General features: G+C 43.4%; 1 protein-coding gene across 1 annotated transcript in view; it reads left to right on the forward strand.

The window, feature by feature from the left end:
- The window catches only part of tmtops2a (teleost multiple tissue opsin 2a), a gene marked incomplete at both ends in the record, with an annotated part of 129,846 nt that overhangs the window by 70,611 nt on the left and 38,327 nt on the right, over window positions 1–20,908 (forward strand). Inside the window, one exon of the mRNA XM_084308707.1 lies at window positions 10,021–10,373. Within this exon, the coding sequence (XP_084164833.1) occupies window positions 10,021–10,373 (353 nt within the window). The remainder of the gene's footprint in view (window positions 1–10,020; window positions 10,374–20,908) is intronic.

Below are 20,908 nucleotides of genomic sequence, written 5' to 3' on the forward strand. Positions count from 1 at the left end.
ATACTCACCACTGTACTTTGTATTCTCGGGTGGGATGGTCTGCCATGTCCACCCGCAGACTCAACCATTGGCATATCCTTATTTATAAGGCTATCCTTGGACTGCGGCCAACTTACCTACAGTGTACATTCTCCAAAAAAGTAAGGGCAGTTATGGTCTTCGTTCCCAGGGCTTATTTTTACTAACTGTCCCTCGGGTCCGTACTGAACTGGGAAAAAGGCGTTCAGAGGTATGCAGCTCCCTCCACCTGGCATCAGCTACAAAACCCACCTGAATTTGCATGAGCTGGTCTCACTGGTTGCTTCTAAGCGATATGGAATCCAGCACATCTGGCTGCAGATGTTTTGACTTTAAATGGTTCTGTGAATTGTCCTTGTTTTTGTTTTAATTGCTACTGTATATGTTTGTTTTTTTAAATAGTTTTTCGTCTGTAAATGTGAAATTGTAACTGTACTGTACCCATTCTGCAATCTGTTAATAAAGTTTTCAATCAATCAATCAATTTGCTGCCTATCTTGGCCAGTACACTCTTGTAAAAGAGATTTTTAATCTAAATTTTTCCTGGTTAAATAAAGGTTAAATAACATTTTAAAATAAATAAAACTGAGGCATGTTGGAAAGACAAGCGCCTCAGCTCTGGTCAGGAAGCTTGGCCCCAGAAACTGTTTATGGGAAGGTTGATACGTCACGACGTGTCTTGCTTGATTGTTACATCATTCAGCTACTATGTGTATGTGACTGATGGACCAATCACGGTAACACGGTACATTATGCAATATCTCCAAGGAAGTCATAAATGTATAGATGTAGCAGTACTGACTATCTGTATGTCATGTATGTCATATATGTCTATATGAATTGAAAATGGGGGACCCTGATGGAAACAAGACAAACGTCTTTCTCAGGTCTGCATCCCCTTAACAATTGTATGTATTGAGCCGTACTGTATTGTACCCATTCTGCAATCTGTTAAATAAAGTTTTCATTCATTCATTCATTCATTCAAGCTGATTGGATCTCTGAAATGGTGTGATTCTGTTGATATCCAGGGGGATGATAGAGATCAAAGGGCTTTCGTCATTATTTTCACAACAACAACAGTTCTAATGTATTTGGGTGATGTTGATTTGACATCAATATACTTTCTGTTAAAGTGGCACTTTAAAAAAAAACAATGCTGATGTATGTTGCACATAATCTCACACGTATCCCAAAACACTGAACAGTTTTGCACACATTAATTTAGTTTGACAGTTATTGAGAGTAAATGCGTTTGAATATGGCCACCAGTGCTTTCATCTGTGACATCGGAATCCTTGTGTTTTGTAAATTACAGCTGAATGAAATGATAAGGTAGCAGTCCCCATAAGGCATTGCTATTTTTTCATCTACATAATTCCATGGAGCTGTAATTAACACACAACAAGGGATCCATGCCAAAGCTAGATACGTAAAAGGTGAAAGACTCACACCCACAGCCGTGTTGATTTGGCTAAATGACATCCAGCGTTTTCATTTGAAATTATTTTTAGTCAGGGGAGCGCCATGGTTTCTTCATAGAGCTCCATTATACTTTTAGTTAGGGGAGTGCCATGGTTTCTCCATAGAGCTCCATTATACTTTTAGTCAGGGGAGTGCCATGGTTTCTCCATAGAGCTCCATTATACTTTTAGTTAGGGGAGTGCCATGGTTTCTCCATAGAGCTCCATTATACTTTTAGTTAGGGGAGTGCCATGGTTTCTCCATAGAGCTCCATTATAATTTTTGTCAGGTGAGTGTCATAGTTTCTCCATAGAGCTCCATTATACTTTTAGTTAGGGGAGTGTCATGGTTTCTCCATAGAGCTCCATTATATTTTTAGTCAGAGGAGTGTCATAGTTTCTCCATCGAGCTCCATTATACTAAGAACGAGAACAAGAACCTCCATCTATTCCTTGAAAGTTGAAACGCCCCACGATAAAGCACTGTTTCGGTGCACAGCAAGGATGGGCCAAGGATCAGTTAGAATTCTTTGTTGTGACTTAATGAAAGTGCGTACAGTCGGATTTGAACTCATCGTCAGAACTCAGTTTTCAATTACTTTCCCCTGAATTACTCAGGAGTCCCTCTCTCTCCCCCACAGCGTATCTCGCCCACAGCGAGGCTGCGACTCATCAAAGCCCTTGAACTGATGGAGCAGCATTGACAGTATTACCTCAGCTGTCTGATCTGCTGGGCGCTGTTAGGTGATGTTTATTGAGGAGAATATCACAGAAGTCACATTAAATGCATTTTCTTAAAGGAACATGCTAACATTTTGGGGAATTAGCTTACCGTCTTTTCCAGAGAGAGAGACAAGAAGATAGATACCAGTTTCCTCTCTGTGCGTTCAGTAGAAAGCTATCTGGCTGCACGTTAGCCTAGCTTAGCACAATGAATGGAAGCGGACAGTGCCGGGTAGCCTAGGCATTGTCCAACTAACACCTCTCCCGAAGGCTAACCGGCACTGTCCGCTTCCATTCATTGTGCTAAGCATTTGTGCTGCATTTACAATACAAAATGAGAGCAACATGGCATGCGACACAATAATAGTTTTATCTCAATTCTCTTATTATCGTAGGGAAACCAAAACTTTTAATTGAATCTTGACACAAAGTTATTTTAAAAACCTAAAAGATTCAAAGTCCCGTCCTCCACCTCGGACTGGCACAATATAAAAACAAATGTGCAGCGTATGCGCAATAACCATAGTACTGACTCACAACTTCCACAATTACATTACGTTTGCACCATGGTTTCTCATTCAAGTCAAGTGTTCCTTTATTGATCCCCTCTGGGAAATTCAACTGTCATAGCAGCATGGGGGGGGGGGGGGGGAGGGGGGTACAGGTAGGATTGGTAGTAATCATAAAATAACATAGATACATGGTCCAAACCGTAGTAACACACTGCACCGTGCAGTGTTTATTAATAAGAGTCAGATAGTCTCAACAGTCCTCAAGTTCACCAGCTGTTAGCTCTCCAGCAATCGGCAGAATTCTGTGCCCACGGTTGTGTAGCCTGATGGCTACTGGCATGAAGGACTGGCGCGAGGTGCAAGTCTAAAGCTGAACGTGCTCCTCATCTTGGCTAGTGACTAATAAATAAAAATTATTTAACCTTTGTCTTTATTTACCCAGGCAAGCAAGTAAGAACTAATTCTTATATACAAAACAGCCTGACCAAAAAGCAAAGGCCTTGGGGGGGGGGGGGGGGGGGGGGCTGTTGGGAGATGAAATAATATAAAATATATTAAATATATTCAAGCCGGCAATTCAGTACCGCTGTGTTTATTTTGTGCTAGTATGGTCGTGAAATTGGTATTAAATGTTGCTCTAAGTCAGGGGTCTCAAACTCAATTTACCTGGGGGCCGCTGGAGGTAGAGTCTGTGTGAGGCTGGGCCGCATCAAATATTCCACACAAAAAGGGTTTCAAGTATTTTTTCAAATGCACACACACTAATAAGCATTGGAGGCTTTTAACCAGGGCCAGACTGGGGAAATCATTCAGGCCAGGAAATATAGTGCGAAATATAGCCCCAGTCAGGCCACTTTTTAAGACTTAATTTCCTGCGAACTCTGGACATCGCTGTTGTTCTAAACGTCCGCGTCACCTCGTTTTGTTATTTAAAGTCGAAACTAAAGACATCGACCCGATACGATCCGAGATCATCGCTATCTCTTCTCACGACGGGCATGTCGGAAATATTTATATTACGTCTTTAAAGATTCCCAGGAGACCTGCCTGAGGGCATTCACATGTACAGTAGCTGATACTAGCCATTGTTTGTTTTCACTGGGCAATCGCATAGCTACTTTCTCTCACTGCTTTTGGGGGCATCTGAAAACATGGGGGGGGGGGTTGTTTTGCTTTGTTTTCACCCCTCACTGTGCTCGTTTGGGAATTGAGTTTCCTTTTTAGAGCTAAACAAGCAATCCATGCCAAAGCTAGATATGTAAAGGGTGAAATACTCAACACTCACAGCCATGCTGATTTGGCAAAATGACATCCAGCCGTTTTTGTCTGAAACTACTTTTAGTCAGGGGAGTGCCATGGTTTCTCCATAGAGCCCCGTTGTACTTTTAGTCAGGGGAGTGCCATGGTTTCTCCATAGAGCCCTGTTGTACTTTTAGTCAGGGGAGTGCCATGGTTTCTCCATAGAGCCCTGTACTTTTAGTCAGGGGAGTGCCATGGTTTCTCCATAAAGCCCTGTACTTTTAGTCAGGGGAGTGCCATGGTTTCTCCATAGAGCCCGTTGTACTTTTAGTCAGGGGAGTGCCATGGTTTCTCCATAGAGCCCCGTACTTTTAGTCAGGGGAGTGCCATGGTTTCTCCATAGAGCCCTGTTGTACTTTTAGTCAGGGGAGTGCCATGGTTTCTCCATAGAGCCCTGTTGTACTTTTAGTCAGGGGAGTGCCATGGTTTCTCCATAGAGCCCTGTTGTACTTTTAGTCAGGGGAGTGCCATGGTTTCTCCATAGAGCCCCGTACTTTTAGTCAGGGGAGTGCCATGGTTTCTCCATAGAGCCCCGTACTTTTAGTCAGGGGAGTGCCATGGTTTCTCCATAGAGCCCCGTACTTTTAGTCAGGGGAGTGCCATGGTTTCTCCATAGAGCCCCGTACTTTTAGTCAGGGGAGTGCCATGGTTTCTCCATAGAGCCCCGTACTTTTAGTCAGGGGAGTGCCATGGTTTCTCCATAGAGCCCCGTACTTTTAGTCAGGGGAGTGCCATGGTTTCTCCATAGAGCCCCATACTTTCAGTCAGGGGAGTGCCATGGTTTCTCCATAGAGCCCCATTGTACTTTTAGTCAGGGGAGTGCCATGGTTTCTCCATAGAGCCCTGTGCTTTTAGTCAGGGGAGTGCCATGGTTTCTCCATAGAGCCCCGTTGTACTTTTAGGGCAGCAGCTTGTGCAGGTCCGGGGTAACTTAGTCACGTGACTCCGTTGGTATTGCTGATTGGCTCGAACGCGGTATTTTTGTAAACAGAGACCCAGGTCTATTGTTAGTGTCTTCATCTCCTCTCCCCTGTCTGAAAGATGTCCCTTGGTTTGATGCCATTCACCTTCCATTCACCTTCCAGGTCTACCTCCCCATAGTCAATAGTGCAATGTAGCACCGTCTCCGGTTCAGGGATCTTGAGCGAGGAAATGTAAAAAAGCATTTGCTGCAGGTCATGTTTTGTCCAATGCTTGGTAGCATTTCCATCTTTGCTAACATTAGCTACTGTAGCATTAGTTGTAATGGTCGGTAATAAATACTTGCGATAAAAGTGCTGTAAGTGGTATTTGTTTGTTAGAATAAATGTAGCTCAACATTCTGACAGTCATCACTGATATAGAGTGTTTGGTCAGTAACATGGGTCTCCTAGTCCCTCCGCTCTGCAGTAAACAGTCATCACTGATATAGAGTGTCTGGTCAGTAACATGGGTCTCCCAGTCCCTCTGCTCTGCAGTAAACAGAAAATAAATGTTCTGATATTCAGATTCAGATTCCTTTATTAAGCCATATGTGTAACCACATTGGTAATTGTCTCAGCATTACAGAGAATGCATTTTTCCATACATTTTCTTTTCACATAACAACAGCAACAACAAACACAGGACAAAGACAGGATTAATCATTTGAATAAATATGTATATAAAGTGTATAAAGTGTAAAGTGCAGTGCAGAGTTCCAGGTGTAGGAAAATAGGGCTGTGGGAACATAGGGCTGTTGGAACGTAGGGCTGTTGGAACATAGGGCTGTGGGAACATAGGGCTGTTGGAATGTAGGGCTGTTGGAACATAGGGCTGTGGGAACATAGGGCTGTGGGAACATAGGGCCAGTGATGGGCAAGCTACTTGGAAAATGTAGCAAGCTACACTACAAGTTACTCTCGATTAAATATAGCTCAACTACAATGGAAGCTATCCCCAGAGAAATGTAGCAAGCTATACTACAAGAACATGGCAAAAATAGCTAGCTACATCGGCACTACTTTTTTTTTTTTTTTTTTTTTTTTTTTTTTTTTTTACTTCGTGACCAAGTTTCCACCAAACAAATAGGCAGGAAAAAAAATTCTCAGTTTGATTGTTTATTATAAAACTGAAACAAGCCCTCGGTCTGGCTTTTTGTGTCATCCTTTTAACATGAACTTGTATTATGTACAAAATCCAGGAAGGCAAGTTTAGCTGGGTGCAGCCTCTACAAAAGAAAAGAAAGAGACCATTTGGTTTTATCAGTTTTTATAGTATAGTTTGTTGATTACTTTTGATGCAGTAATGGTCTTTTTCTTTTCTATTCTATCTTTATGTATTATTTATCCCTAAACTCTGCATCTTCTGAAACCTGCCCACTTTATCAACCAAAAACACACTTCTTCAATATCTGAATTGTTTTACTTCATTTTACTAGTATTATGCTACCATGTATATACTACTACCAACTATGCTAATATGTCTATACTACTACAGTATGTACTCAGAGTATAACACTCAAGCTTGACACTGACAAACAATACTACTTATCCTTGGCTGCTAGATATGTACCACTCCTACTGACTTGTTGTACACAATTTGTAAGTTGCTTTGAATGAAAGTGTCAGCTAAATGACCAAATGTATTTAAATATGTAACTCACAAAACATTCCATGGCCCCAAAATCATGTGGGGACCCCCCCTGGGGGTCATGTCCCACAGGTTGAGAACCACTGCTTTTCCCTCTTTTTTTCTTTTCTCCACCCCAATAATATTGTTCATTTTCTGCCTACAGTGAAACATCATGATAGCAGCTATCTTAGTTAAAGCTGTTGACAAAGTGTACTGACTTGTGTGCTGTTTGGGAACAGTTGATTTTCATCAGCTCACCTGAATGTGTCCTCAAGTTAGTGCTGGACGTGTTGAGAGAGCAGCATATGTTTTAGCCGTTTTTTCAGTCAAACTCATAAATGTGTCCCAGATAGGGCCATGGAGAGAGAGTCATTGTTGTTATTGACATCATCATCTTCATCAATGCCATCGAACCCCTCTGCCATTTCGCGCGGACTGGTTCATGTAATCCGTTAAATTGCATTCATTCAATACGTCTGTGTTTTGATTTTCACTTCCTGCTTTGCGGCTGGAGTCCCGCCCTATCCTGCCTCTGATTGGCCTACCCGTAATGTTTTGGCCTACCATACCCAATCGTGAGTCGTCACTCATATCTAAACAAACCAACCAATCATAGTGGGTTTTTTACTGGGAGTTTTTTTTTTCTCCTCGCAGATCTTCTAGTCTAGACTGTTTCTCCCGAAAGTAGCGTGTAACGTTTCTCGTCGCTACGTTACTACTTCGTTCTATAAATAGCTCCGCTACAGAGATCGCTACCCTGGTTAAAAAGTAGCGAGCTACCAGCACGCTACTGAGAATTGTAGTTAAGCTATGTAGCGTCGCAACTTGTAGCTAGCTACTGCCCATCACTGCATAGGGCTGTGGGAATGTAGGGCTGTTGGAACGTAGGGCTGTTGGAACATAGGGCTGTGGGAACATAGGGCTGTGGAACATGAGGTGTTGGATTCTCGTGTTATCAGCCGGTAATCACCTCGTCACCTGTGGCTCCGTGAAGTTTCTGCGTTGTGTTTATCTCTTTCTCATCGTACTAGCTGATACACGATATCTTCCCCCGTTGATGCATTAGTCTCAAAAGAATTAACGACACACTGGAAACAGGATACCTCTCCTGGATCTTGACGTTTATTTCCATAAACATACTCTGTACAAGATGGAAACCGTTCTGAAAAGTCTTTGACTGTCTTAATTCATTATTCTAATGATCTCTCTCTCTCTATCAGCCCAGCCTAATGTTATCCAAAAGCCTTCCCTGTTAGCCGAAGCTAGCTCGTGGCAACCGGAGGGTGGGGGCTACGCGTCAGCTTCCCTTCCCCTACCCTCTGAGGTCTCTCTGTCTACGCGTCTACGCTTAGTTTCTTAGTCTGAGTCAAACCAGAAGAACTCACAGCTATAACGACTTTCCCCTAGCAACCGGTGGCCATCCCCGTAGCCACGCCCCTTCTCTCGTTGCTAAGTGACACGACACCATGGCAACGGCGCTCTTGTCACACTTTAACGCCCTTTTCTCTATCTCTTCCCCATAGCAACGGCTTCTCTGTTGATATTAACTCCCCTCTCTAGCCGACCAGCTCTAGATGGTGACCGTGGCCCTATCTCTGAACATCCTGCCTGCTGCTCTCCCACTGTCTACCGTGCAAACACACACACTGGAGGCACTGGCTACCTCCACTTTAAGATCTATATATCCGTCAGAGTAGATGCTGTCATCTACCGATATTTACATTATGTACACATTGAAAAACAAGTGGATCTCACAATAGGGATAGGGGCTGTGGGAACATAGGGCTGTGGGACCATAGGACTGTGGGAACATAGGGCTGTGGGAACATAGGGCTGTGGGAACATAGGGCTGTGGGACCATAGGGCTGTGGGAACATAGGGCTGTGGGACCATAGGGCTGTGGGAACATAGGGCTGTGGGACCATAGGGCTGTGGGAACATAGGGCTGTGGGACCATAGGACTGTGGGAACATAGGACTGTGGGAACATAGGGCTGTGGGAACATAGGGCTGTGGGAACATAGGACTGTGGGAACATAGGGCTGTGGGACCATAGGGCTGTGGGAACATAGGGCTGTGGGACCATAGGGCTGTGGGAACATAGGGCTGTGGGAACATAGGACTGTGGGAACATAGGACTGTGGGAACATAGGGCTGTGGGAACATAGGGCTGTGGGAACATAGGACTGTGGGAACATAGGGCTGTGGGACCATAGGGCTGTGGGAACATAGGGCTGTGGGACCATAGGGCTGTGGGAACATAGGGCTGTGGGAACATAGGACTGTGGGAACATAGGACTGTGGGAACATAGGGCTGTGGGAACATAGGGCTGTGGGAACATAGGACTGTGGGAACATAGGACTGTGGGAACATAGGACTGTGGGACCATAGGGCTGTGGGAACATAGGGCTGTGGGAACATAGGGCTGGAGGAACATAGGACTGTGGGAACATAGGGCTGTGGGAACATAGGGCTGTGGCCTGTGGGACCATAGGGCTGTGGGAACATAGGGCTGTGGGAACATAGGGCTGGAGGAACATAGGACTGTGGGAACATAGGGCTGTGGGAACATAGGGCTGGAGGAACATAGGACTGTGGGACCATAGGACTGTGGGAACATAGGGCTGTGGGAACATAGGGCTGTGGGAACATAGGGCTGTGGGACCATAGGGCTGTGGGACCATAGGGCTGTGGGAACATAGGACTGTGGGAACATAGGGCTGTGGGAACATAGGACTGTGGGAACAAGTTTCAAGTTTCTTTAATAGTTGTCATACAGAAGTACAGAATACTTTCATACAAAATGCTTCTTACTGTTACGCTCCAGAGACTGTGCTAGACAAGATAGTATCAAATAACATAGTATAGCATGTAATTTAGAAGTAGAAAATGAGGTCACAGTGTTCAGTATAGACATATGTACAATGTTCGATGCAGAATAGACGTAACTGAGTTACCATATAATATACAATACTATGCAGTGTACTAATGTACAGTACTATATAGTGCAAAGCAGAAATGGGATGAGGTACAATTTAGGTACAATTTACAGTAAGGTGTACGAGTTGTAGTGCAATCCTTCATCAATAAATATAAAGTGTGGGGAGTGGGTGCTACAGTGTGTTTGTTTAAAGTGAGTGTGTGCTATAAAGTGTGTGGAGTGGGTGCTACAGTGTGTTTGTTTAAAGTGAGTGTGTGCGTGTGGATGTGTGTGCTATGTGCGTTTGATGGTTGTTGTTGTGTAGTGTTCATTGTTCGTTTAGCAGCCTGATGGCCTGGGGATAGAAGCTTCTTCTGAGTCTTTCTGTGCTCGCCTTGAGACTCCGGTATCGCTGAAGCCTGACACCCATCAGCCATAAGTGTAAAAATAACCAACTCTGTTGTCTGTCTTGTCCCCTCCCCTTGTCTCACAGGTATCGTGTCGCTCGTCTCCCTGGCCATCCTCTCCTACGACCGTTACAGCACCTTGACCGTGTACAACAAGAGGGGGCCCGACTACAGCAAGCCCCTCTTGGCCGTGGGCGGCGCCTGGCTCTACTCCCTCTGCTGGACGGTGCCCCCCCTGGTGGGCTGGAGCAGCTACGGCCTGGAGGGGGCGGGGACCAGCTGCTCGGTCACGTGGACAGCCCGGACGCCCGGGTCACACTCCTACATCATCTGCTTGTTCATCTTCTGCCTGGGCGTCCCCGTGCTGGTGATGGTGTACTGCTACGGGAGGCTGGTGTACACCGTCAAACAGGTGGGTCAGGCCCCTGCTTCCAGCAAGGTATCGCTTAAAATGTGTAAATAGTACTAATCCATCACAGGAAAAAGGTACATATTGTATATTGTGTTATAGCCATAGTTATATTGATGTATTTACAAAAAATTAGAATGTGTATGTGTTTTTGTATATGCAAAAAAGACAGGCATACAAAATTACTCTCTATTATTGCATAACAAAAAATCCCTATCTACTGTTTTGACACCAAGACAAGCCCTGAAATGGTCCAACTTCTCCAAATTTCAACGGAGAGACATCTTGATTAGAACGTAAACGTTTTTATTTTCACTCCCCCAAGTCATCATGGCAGTGCCCAGTAATAGGAAAGGTTCTCCGTTTAAATACTGGAGGGCTGGGTAGCGAGGGAGGGTTTGGAGTGCGTTCTGGTGGCTGGACTATGTGCTGCCAACAACCATCTCAGCGGGCGGGTTTCTGTCCTCTCCGACAGAGTCCAGACATATTGGACATACTAGACATACTAGACATACATCTGTGACGGACAGAGCCGGTGTGTTATTGTCAGGTCTGAGGAGACTTGTTGCCCCAGGCCTCGTCCCCCTCCTCGGGACATGCAGGGTAGCAGTGTGATTAGGTCTGGGCGATATTTCCAAAGTATCATACCACAAAATATATATATATTTTCTATTTGATGGTACTACCGTATTGAAGATATCATTTTTCAGTGCAAATTACAATGTGATATGACGTCTTTATCTTGTAATACAATTGTCACTCACCCTGGAGCAGTTCTTTTACTTTTCAATACTGCTGCAAGGAATGTTATCTTTTCATTAACTTAATAATACAGTATGTATTGAATTTTTTACCTGTATCACATATTAATACTATAACTCTGTACACACATCTGATGAGCACTACACTCAGTAGTACTAATTTATATATTTCATACCCAGTTTAATCACCTGTACATTGTATATTACTTGCATGTATTATTTGCACTCTGGTTGGATGACAAACTTATTGTTGTTGTACTGTACTTGCACTGTATGATGACAATACATTTACAAAGTTATATATCGTGGACGGCGGTACAGTAAAAAACACATACCTTCGCATGGATCCATGATGGCATACCTTCATATTCAGTTATACCTCCCAGCCCTATGTGTGGTTTAATTTTTTTACTTTTTATTTAACCTTTATTTACCCGGGCAAGCAAGTAAGAACAAATTATTATATACAAAAGCAGCTTGACCAAAAAGCAAAGGCCTTTTGATGGAGGGGGGAGGCTGCAACAAAAACAAGGTTATGTACATACAAGTAAATAAAATAAAAAATTACAGTAGCAATAGGAAAATTACAATAAATAAGGGAGAGAGAAGGAAAGAGCGGGGGAAAAGGGAGAGTGAGAACCAGGGGGAGGTAGGTGAGGGGGCTTATGGGGAGGAGAGAAGAGTCTGAGGGCTATGCGTGCGATCGGGAGGCAGTCAGCAGGTGCAACAGTCGGTTATGATCTGTTGCAGATTATGTTTAAAGGGGAACTATTTTACTATTTCTTTCACTATTTGGGCACTTTTACACAATTCCTGTGAGTCTATGGAACACCTCTGTAAGTATTTTTTCAAAGAAATTCATTATTTTGTATTTCTAATCAAGTACTCAAAAACAGAATTTGTCTACCTCAAGATCTTAAGCCGTTTTGAGGCTGGGCTCCAACCACTGTGTGGCCTGGTGCCAACTGCCACACCAACTGCCACATTATTATGCAGCTGAGAAATCTCTGACATCACAGATATGCACATTTTCAGATGACTCAGTTCAGTGAGGCCGGTGAATATTGTGAGAGGAGAATTGGAAGAATGCGCCAATATGAGAATTAGAGACATCGATCCTATTAATATAAGTCCACATAGCTAGGAAACAATGCTAATCACTGAAAAAGGCCATTTATAAGATAGTTCCCCTTTAAAAGCAGTGAGATGCACCAGGACACTTGGGAGGCAGGACTCACACAATATCACCTGGTGGTGGTAGCTGCTGGCCAGGAGGAGAGGGGCCGTGGGGTTCCTCCTGAATGTCACAGTCATGGTTCAATATTGGAACGTACAAGAATGTGCATATTACTAAAGCTTTATGTGCCAGTGCTGAGGATTATTCCTTGGGAATTGCTGGTTGGCAACTGACGCCACTACTATATGAGCCTCATTTGAATGTAACCATGGAGACAAGTTTTTGTAGGAGTTCACAGCTCCTTTTCTTTTGTCAACCGAGCAGCTGTGGGTTTGTACATAATATAACTAATTAAAGCCTTAATTAGCTCCCCTGGTTTCTGTCTCTGGGTAAAGGTTTTATTACGAGTCCATAAATAATTCCGAATAGGCTGTCATGTGGCATCCTCATCCTCATCATCAACCTTTATTTAACCCCCAAAGATACATTGAGGGCCCTCCTTTTCAATATGGCCAAGATTACAATTAGGCAATGATAGAACACAATACAATATGCTAAAAACAATACAATTAGGTAACAATAGAAACATAATAACACAGATACGAATCAGTTAAACCAGTTACATGATGAAACAGGGAGGTTTGAGATCATGGTTTTAAACTGCCCATATGTCAGCAGAGAACTGATTTTCAGCACGTGTTGAAGGTCGTTCTGAGAAGGTCAGTAAAGTAAAAGACTTGTTCAGACAGGACGCTCGGGACCTTTTGCATAAGCCAGTCATTTGAGTGGGTTGATTGATTGATTGATTGATTGATTGATTGATTGATAGATAGATAGGGTCTAGTTCAGCATTACATTTACATTTTACATTTTGTCATTTAGCTGACGCTTTTATCCAAAGCGACTTACAAGTTTTGTACGACAAGTCAGCAGTAAGGGCACAACTCTGTCAGCTGAGTAACAATGTTCATCAAAGTGTTCAAACTTGAGTGCTACAGTGTCAAGTGTATGTTAGTATATTAGGAAGAGTGCATGACTGTAGAGGACAGTAAGAAGGTTAGTATATATCTTATTTTGACTTATTTAATAAAAAAGAAACATTTTATATTGATTGAAGAAGTGGCAATAACTCCTAGACTTCACACTGAAGTCTCTAAAATAAATAATTCTGAAACCAATCACAGACCGTTCTATTTAAGCCAATATTACATAACCTTTGTAAGAGCAAAGGATGATCAGCTGTATCAAATGTTTTTGACAGATCCACACAAAGAGCATGCATCACAGTGTTTCTTATTGTCTAAAGCGGATGCTATATTATTTGTAACTATGGTAATGGCTGAAATAGTGCTGTGATTGGCTCTAAAACCAGATTGATGTGGACTTAAAACAGAGTGACTAGAAGGAAATACCTTGAGTTGCCAGGATGTTAGCTTGGCATGATAACTTGAAGATTGGTCTGTAAATATTTCTATACTTTCTATCAGTGGCGGCTGGTCTATAGAGGGTGCTAGAGTGCCGCCCCCCCCCTGGTTAAAACAAGAAGAAGAAAGAATTCTTTGCGTGTCCTATTCATCCCCCGGCCGCGTGAATACTTTCCCCAAGGCAGTTGTCCTTCCGCGTTCGGTTTACGCGGCCTGATACAACTGCCTTGGGGAAAGTATTCACGCCCCCCGGCCCCTAGCCCCCTCCAACCCCTTTTCATGGGCGCTCGATCTCAGCTCCACGGTCAGTGCGCAACTCACAGGGCAAAATGCAAATACATACGTACGTAAATAAATACGTACGTACAACATAACACAATCAAATACGATATCCGAGGGCGCTTGCTCTAGTGCCCGAAGTAGTCACTCTATTGGCTGAGAGTGCCACGTGACATCACGTCCCTACTCACCTCGAGGGTCTAGTAGGGAAATACGCTCGGCTAGGAGTTGTCGGAAATTGATAATAATCACAAGATACTGTACATTCAGACAGTGTTGGATCTAACTAAATAGATTTATATGGACACTTTTATGGAAAGTTCAAGCCTGGACCACAAAGCTTCTCGAAGGGTTAAGGCTATACTCGGTCTTAGCTGGTTTCGATAAGAACAACAACAACAACAACAACAACAACAACAACAACAACAACAACAACAACAACAACAACAACAACAACAAGCTATATGGCTAGCTGGATGCAGTCATGTAAATGCGTATTTTGCTTTCCATCATCATGTCTGCTTTTTCAAACGATGGGGACAGATACAACATGCCCCATGGACTGTTACTGGAGTAACAGATATGAAACACTTTTATTTATTTTTTGTGGACAGCTGAATGTCAACTCTTCTGATGGTAAGTCATTATGTTTAATTTACGCAAGCCAGCCTTGGCTCTTTTAACAATATGCAAACTATGCTGTACTCATAGTCTCATACTGACGTTATTCATATACAGTATACTAGGTCTGATCTGCTTGGGATTCCACGTGAGGTTAATGCTGTGTGAGAGAGAGCAAGAGAGAGAGAGAAGAGAGAGAGAGAGAGAGAGAGAGAGAGAGAGAGAGAGAGAGAGAGAGAGAGAGAGAGAGAGAGAGAGAGAGAGAGATCGGGAGATCGGGGTGTGCGTGTTTGGAAACCTGGCTGCATGGACTGTGATCATATTGATTGATGGCAATGGTGATAGTTGTACTGTAACTGTACCTACTTAAATATTCATACGCTTGTGGTTTCACCGACGCTCTGACGCACACAGTAGGCTACTCAGTGTGTGGTTTCGCGATGCGTGCGCACGCACGTGTTTGTGTGCAGTGTGACATTGTGATCAGGGGTGCAGTCGTAATATGGGTGAAGACCAAACGCCCGCGCACGCGCGCTCCCGCGCACGCGCATACATGTTCCCTCGGTTGCGCACAGAACAGATGATACACCTTGTCTCATCCTTCCAGTCGAGAGATCAAGCAACCCCCCACCTACAGGGCTTGTATTTGGTTGTCGGTATCCTATTATTGTGCAAAGTCTAGGTGATAAGTGCTGGCGACGAGTCATTTTTGTGTCGTCGCGCCGGCACTTACCACCTAGACTTTGCATAATAATAGGATGCGCGCACTTCGGCCTCAGTGACGAAGCCCAAACGTCGTTTGACCGCGTATGCCCAGCACTGCACCCCTGATTGTGATACCTTGTTACATGTACATTTTTGGTATCGACCCCCCTGGAGAAAAATTCACCAGCCGCCACTGCTTTCTATCACCTCCTTTTATGTAATAGAAATTATGTGTGCCACTTTCCAAGTGTTGAGATAGGAATTTAATATGTGCATTAATTGCTCTGTGATAAGCGGAGCAGCCGGTTGTAGAACCAAAGGATCGAATGTATCCACTCCAGTTGAACTCCTGGGATCAATAATAATAATAATTTCTTGGATTTACATAGCGCCTTTCATGAGACCCAATGCACTGAGAATAGAATCTTTATTGTCATTGTTGGTACAACGAAATTTTGTTTGGAACATCACCACTGGCATACAATACTAATAAAATATAGCATGTGCAAAATAATAATGTCAATAATAATAATAATAATAATATAATAATAATATCAATGTCCCAATATCCTCAATAATAATAATATACCATCAATGTCCCAAGTGCATTTAGTGCTAGTGCAATAAATAAATATTTCAGCGACAGTCCAGTGAGTTAATGGAAGGAGGAGGGGGGGGGGGGGGGGGCGTTGACTTGCAATGGATGAAATAGTGTATAGTGCAGCAATGCAAGTCCGGTTCACAGTTATTGTTGTAATAATGGAGAAGTGGGAGTTATATCACCCGGGGTTGGGGACGGGGGTTGCGGGGGGGGACGGGGCAAGTTGATGTTGATCGTTGAGCAGCCTGACAGCCCGTGGATAGAGGCTGTTGGTCAGTCTGCTAGTTCCGGACTGGATGGATCTATACCTTCGACCAGAGGGCAGCAGTTGAAAAAGATGGTGTGCTGGGTGGTACTGGTCTTGTAAGATGTTATTTACACGACGTGGGCAGCGGGAGGTGAAGACTGTGGAGATATCTGGGAGGCTAGCTCCAGTGATCCTCCTTGCAGCCTTGACCACTCTGTGGAGGGCCTCCTTCTCTGCCCTGGTGCAGCTGGAAAACCACACCAGTAGTCCATACGTGAGTACACTCTCTACTGCGCAGTGGTAGAAGTTGGCCATCAGTCCCTGTGGGAGTTTAGCCCATTTAAGCTTCCTCAGATAGAAGAGGCGCTGCTGTGCTTTCCCCACAGCAGAGGTAATGTTGATCCCCCAGGACAGGTCATCAGACATCGTCACGCCCAGAAACTTACATTTTGAAACCCTCTCCACCTCCTCATTTCCAATGAGGAGTGGAGAGTGGCTGAGGTCACCAGTCCTGCGGAAATCAATGATCATCTGTACAATGTACAATTGTGTTTGTTTGTACAGTGTCTCCTCCCCCCCCCCCCTCAATGTACAGTGTTACTTGTTTATACAGTATGCCCCCCGCCCCCCCCCCCCCCCCAACCACCTCCAATGTAAATTACCCAGTATGGTTGTCAATATCCCAATGTACCCAACCCCCCCCACCCAACCTCCAATGTACAGTTTCTACGTCAAATGTATATACTCCCTTTTCTTGACTCCTTCTGTATCACAAACAGTACTGTATTTGCAAATCTGGTATGTCATAAATGTATAGATGTAGCAGTACTGACTATCTGTATGTCATGTATGTCATATATGTCTATATGAATTGAAAATGGGGGACCCTGATGGAAACAAGACAAACGTCTTTCTCAGGTCTGCATCCCCTTAACAATTGTATGTATTGAGCCGTACTGTATTGTACCCATTCTGCAATCTGTTAAATAAAGTTTTCATTCATTCATTCATTCATTCATTTCATTCATTCATCTCCTTGGTCTTCGTGGGGTTGAGAGCAAGGTTATGACCATCGCACCACTCCACTAGTCGCTCAACCTCCCTCCTGTATGAGGTCTCATCATTTCCTCTGATGAGGCCAAGTACTGTTGTGTCGTCTGCAAATTTGACTATGAGGTTAGATGTAGAGGAGGAGGAACAGTCGTGGGTGAAAAGTGTATAGAGAAGTGGACTGAGTACACACCCCTGAGGGGCCCCGGTGCTAATGGGCAGGGTGGGGGATGTGAGCTTGCCAATCCTGACATGTGTGCGATTTGCAAGAAAGTCCAAGATCCAATTGCATAGTGTGGTGTTCAGTCCGAGTTTGTGTAGTTTATTGTGAAGCTTGTTGGGTAGAATAGTGTTGAAGGCTGAACTAAAGTCAACAAAAAGGAGTCTACCATATGTGTGCCTGTGCTCTAGATGTTCCAGCAGAGTGTGCAGCACAATGGCAATAGCATCCTCTGTTGACCTGTTCTTCCGGTAGGCAAACTGGTTGTGGTCTAATGATGGCGGTATGGAGGCTTTTATGTGTTTCATGACCAGTCTCTCAAAGCATTTTGCGACGATGGGGGTGAGTGCCACAGGTCTGTAGTCGTTCAGGCCTGTGACTTTAGGTTTCTTTGGAAAGGGCTTAACCCTTTCACTGCCGCACTACCAAACGGTTAACCCTTTCACTGCGACAATACACATACGGTTAACCCTTTCACTGCCACACGACAGCATGTTAACCCTTTCACAACCGTCGGTTGTGTGATAGTGAAGGGCTAACCTTCTGTCGTGTGGCAGTGAAAGGGTTAACAGTGGAGGGGGAAAATCAGACACGGCTGCAGAAACAGATCAGTGGGGGGGCTGCCGTGGGCACAAATATTTTTCGGGCGGGCCACGGTGCTGAACTAAACAGCAGAGAGGCAACTGAAAAATCTAATTTCTCTCTCTCTTAAGAACATTCATTTATACAAAAACAGACTGAACGGATATATATCTTTGGAGGGTCTCCATTTATTCATCACTGTACTGAATTCATCCAAACTGTCAAAATAAGATGCATAAAAAAGCAAAAAACAACCAATAAATATTAAATTACAAAAAAGTATTCTAGTCTTTTAGGCCAGAAACCAGCACATAGATATTAGTAATGCTCGAGTGAAATGTCTCATGTTTTATTTCTTAGCTGTCACAGCCACTTATGGCGCTTTTCCACTGCATGATACCTACTCAACTCGACCTTTTCGGTTTTCCATTGCCGAAATTTGCGGGTGGTACCTAGTACTTTTTTAGTACCTGGTCTGTCGAGGTTCCAAGTGGGTAGAGCATGGACTAAAAAGTGTCCTGAAACACTGATTGGTCAGAAGAGAGAATCATCACCACGTCATCATTGCACTACACAGGGAGCATCCTGCACAGAAACACAAACCCGCCATCTTTAAATAGCCTCGCAACTACTAAACATTAGCATTAGCATTATTTGTTTGCAATGAGAACAAAGTGCAATAAACAAAAAAAAAGATACATTCACAGTGTATTCTGTCTCATTTATTGATGAAACAAAACCAACAGCAACACAAGTTACCACCAACAACAACGAGTTCAGTCTCACAAAAAGTTCGCTAATTCTGTTAGCTTATGTGCTTTTTGAATTGAATTGAATACTTGTTGTGCTCTTCCTGATGGCTTGTCGTACAGAACTTGTAAGTCGCTTTGGATAAAAGCGTCAGCTAAATGACTAAATGTAAAATGTAAATGTAAATGTACTTTATTTTGACACAAATCGTATGACAAAAAAAACATTTTAAAAGACAAGACAATAACAGTGTCAATAACGCAGGTCAAAAATGGATAAAACACAATAAAGCCAAGGCTTGTTTCCATTGTGGTCCATACATGGAACATAAAAAGGCACAGAAACACAAATGGACATGTACACTGACAGGACGCATTCTAAAAAAAAAATTATAAAAACACCTAACCTGACAACTCATACAGTTAACTAATGTTAAAAGAAAATCCGCAAACCCTTAAAAGCAACTCATGATAAAAGAAATAAAAGCCAAGTTATGATAAAAGAGATAAAAAAAACATTTTAAGACCAATTTGAGTTGCTGCTGAGCCATGTTTTTAGGGCGGATTTAAATCCGAGAGGGGAGTTCAGGAGTTTTATAAATGTTGGCAGGGCATTCCACATTACCGTAGCCGAGTAAAAAAATGCATCTTTCCCCATGCATGTCCTGACTCTCGGCGGGACCAGGTCCGTGGGGCTTCCTCTTGTGGCGTGTTTGTGGACATCTCCTACTTTATTAAAATAATTGACTAGGTACTTGGGGACCGTTTCTTTTAGTACTTTAAAAACCAGTAGCATTTTAAGCTGGTGTACTCTTTCTTCAACCCTAAGCCATCCCAGCCTGCTAAAGTGGGCTGGCGTTAGGTGAGTCCTAAAGTGAAGGTTGTGCAGGAGTCTCACTAGTTTGTTTTGGGAGGTCTGGAGCTTTGTCTTCATTTGTTTTGATATGTTGCTGTACCATGAAGTGCAAGCATAGTCAAAGTGACATTGGATGAGGGCTCCAGCTAGGGTCCTCAGAGCGTTCCTATTTATGAACGAGGACATTCTAAATAAAAATTTGGTTTTTTGATTGACCTTAGTAATAACTTTTTGTGCCATTTTTTCGTTAGAAAGTTTGTTATTTAAAATAAAGCCCAGGTAGGTGACCTCCTCTTTATCCTCAATAATGTTTTCACCTACTCTAATTTTAAAACCCTGGGATTTCTTTAGGTTGGCGTTTGACCCAAAGAGTATGGCCTCTGTTTTTCCCAGATGTAGAGACAATTTATTGTCACTGAGCCAGGAGCAGATTTTTTTCATTTCACTGCTCAGGACACTTTCCACTTTAGACTTATCCCTGTCTGAGACCAGGAGTGCCGAGTCATCAGCAAACAGGAACAGGTTGCAATCGCATGCCGATTTCATGTCATTAATATATATTAAAAACAGTTGAGGTCCCAAAATGCTTCCTTGGGGGACCCCACATGTCACTGGAAGGGACGAGGACAAGGTGCCATTGATGTCTACCACCTGTTCTCTTCCCTCCAGGTAGGACTTGACCCATTTGGCTGACTTGCTATCAAAGCCTATCGCTCTCAATTTTTCTAGTAGGATGGAATGGTTGACCGTGTCAAACGCCTTTTGCAGGTCCAACATTACCATCCCACAGTAGTTCCCCTTGTCCATCTCCCGTTTTATATAATCTGTCAGGTACAGTAAACAGGTGTCAGTGGAGTGTGATTTTCTGAAACCTGATTGGAACTGGTACAATAGTCTATGTTCAGTCAGGTAGTTGTCTATCTGCTCATATACCAGCCTCTCAATTACCTTTGATATGGAACAAAGGATAGAAACGGGGCGGTAGTTACCTGGATCGAGTTTGTTTCCTTTTTTAAATAATGCTAATGCTAATGGTGGTTGGTGGTAACTTGTGTTGCTGTTGGTTTTGTTTCATCAATGAATGAGGCAGAATACAATGGACTGGGATCTCCCAGTATAGAGATCAGAGGAACAATGTAAAAAGAACAGAAAAGAAAGAATAGAGGGACATTGATTTAATGATTAATGGTTAATACATACATTTGGTGAAGAGGTGAGATTTGAGTTGAGATTTTAATGAATCCAGGGATGTAGCATTGCCGATGTTTGGAGGGAGGGAGTTCCATAGGGTGG

The sequence above is a fragment of the Notolepis coatsorum genome (genome assembly GCF_963971535.1).
Source record: "Notolepis coatsorum genome assembly, chromosome: 1".
NCBI classification, from domain to species: domain Eukaryota; kingdom Metazoa; phylum Chordata; class Actinopteri; order Aulopiformes; family Paralepididae; genus Notolepis; species Notolepis coatsorum.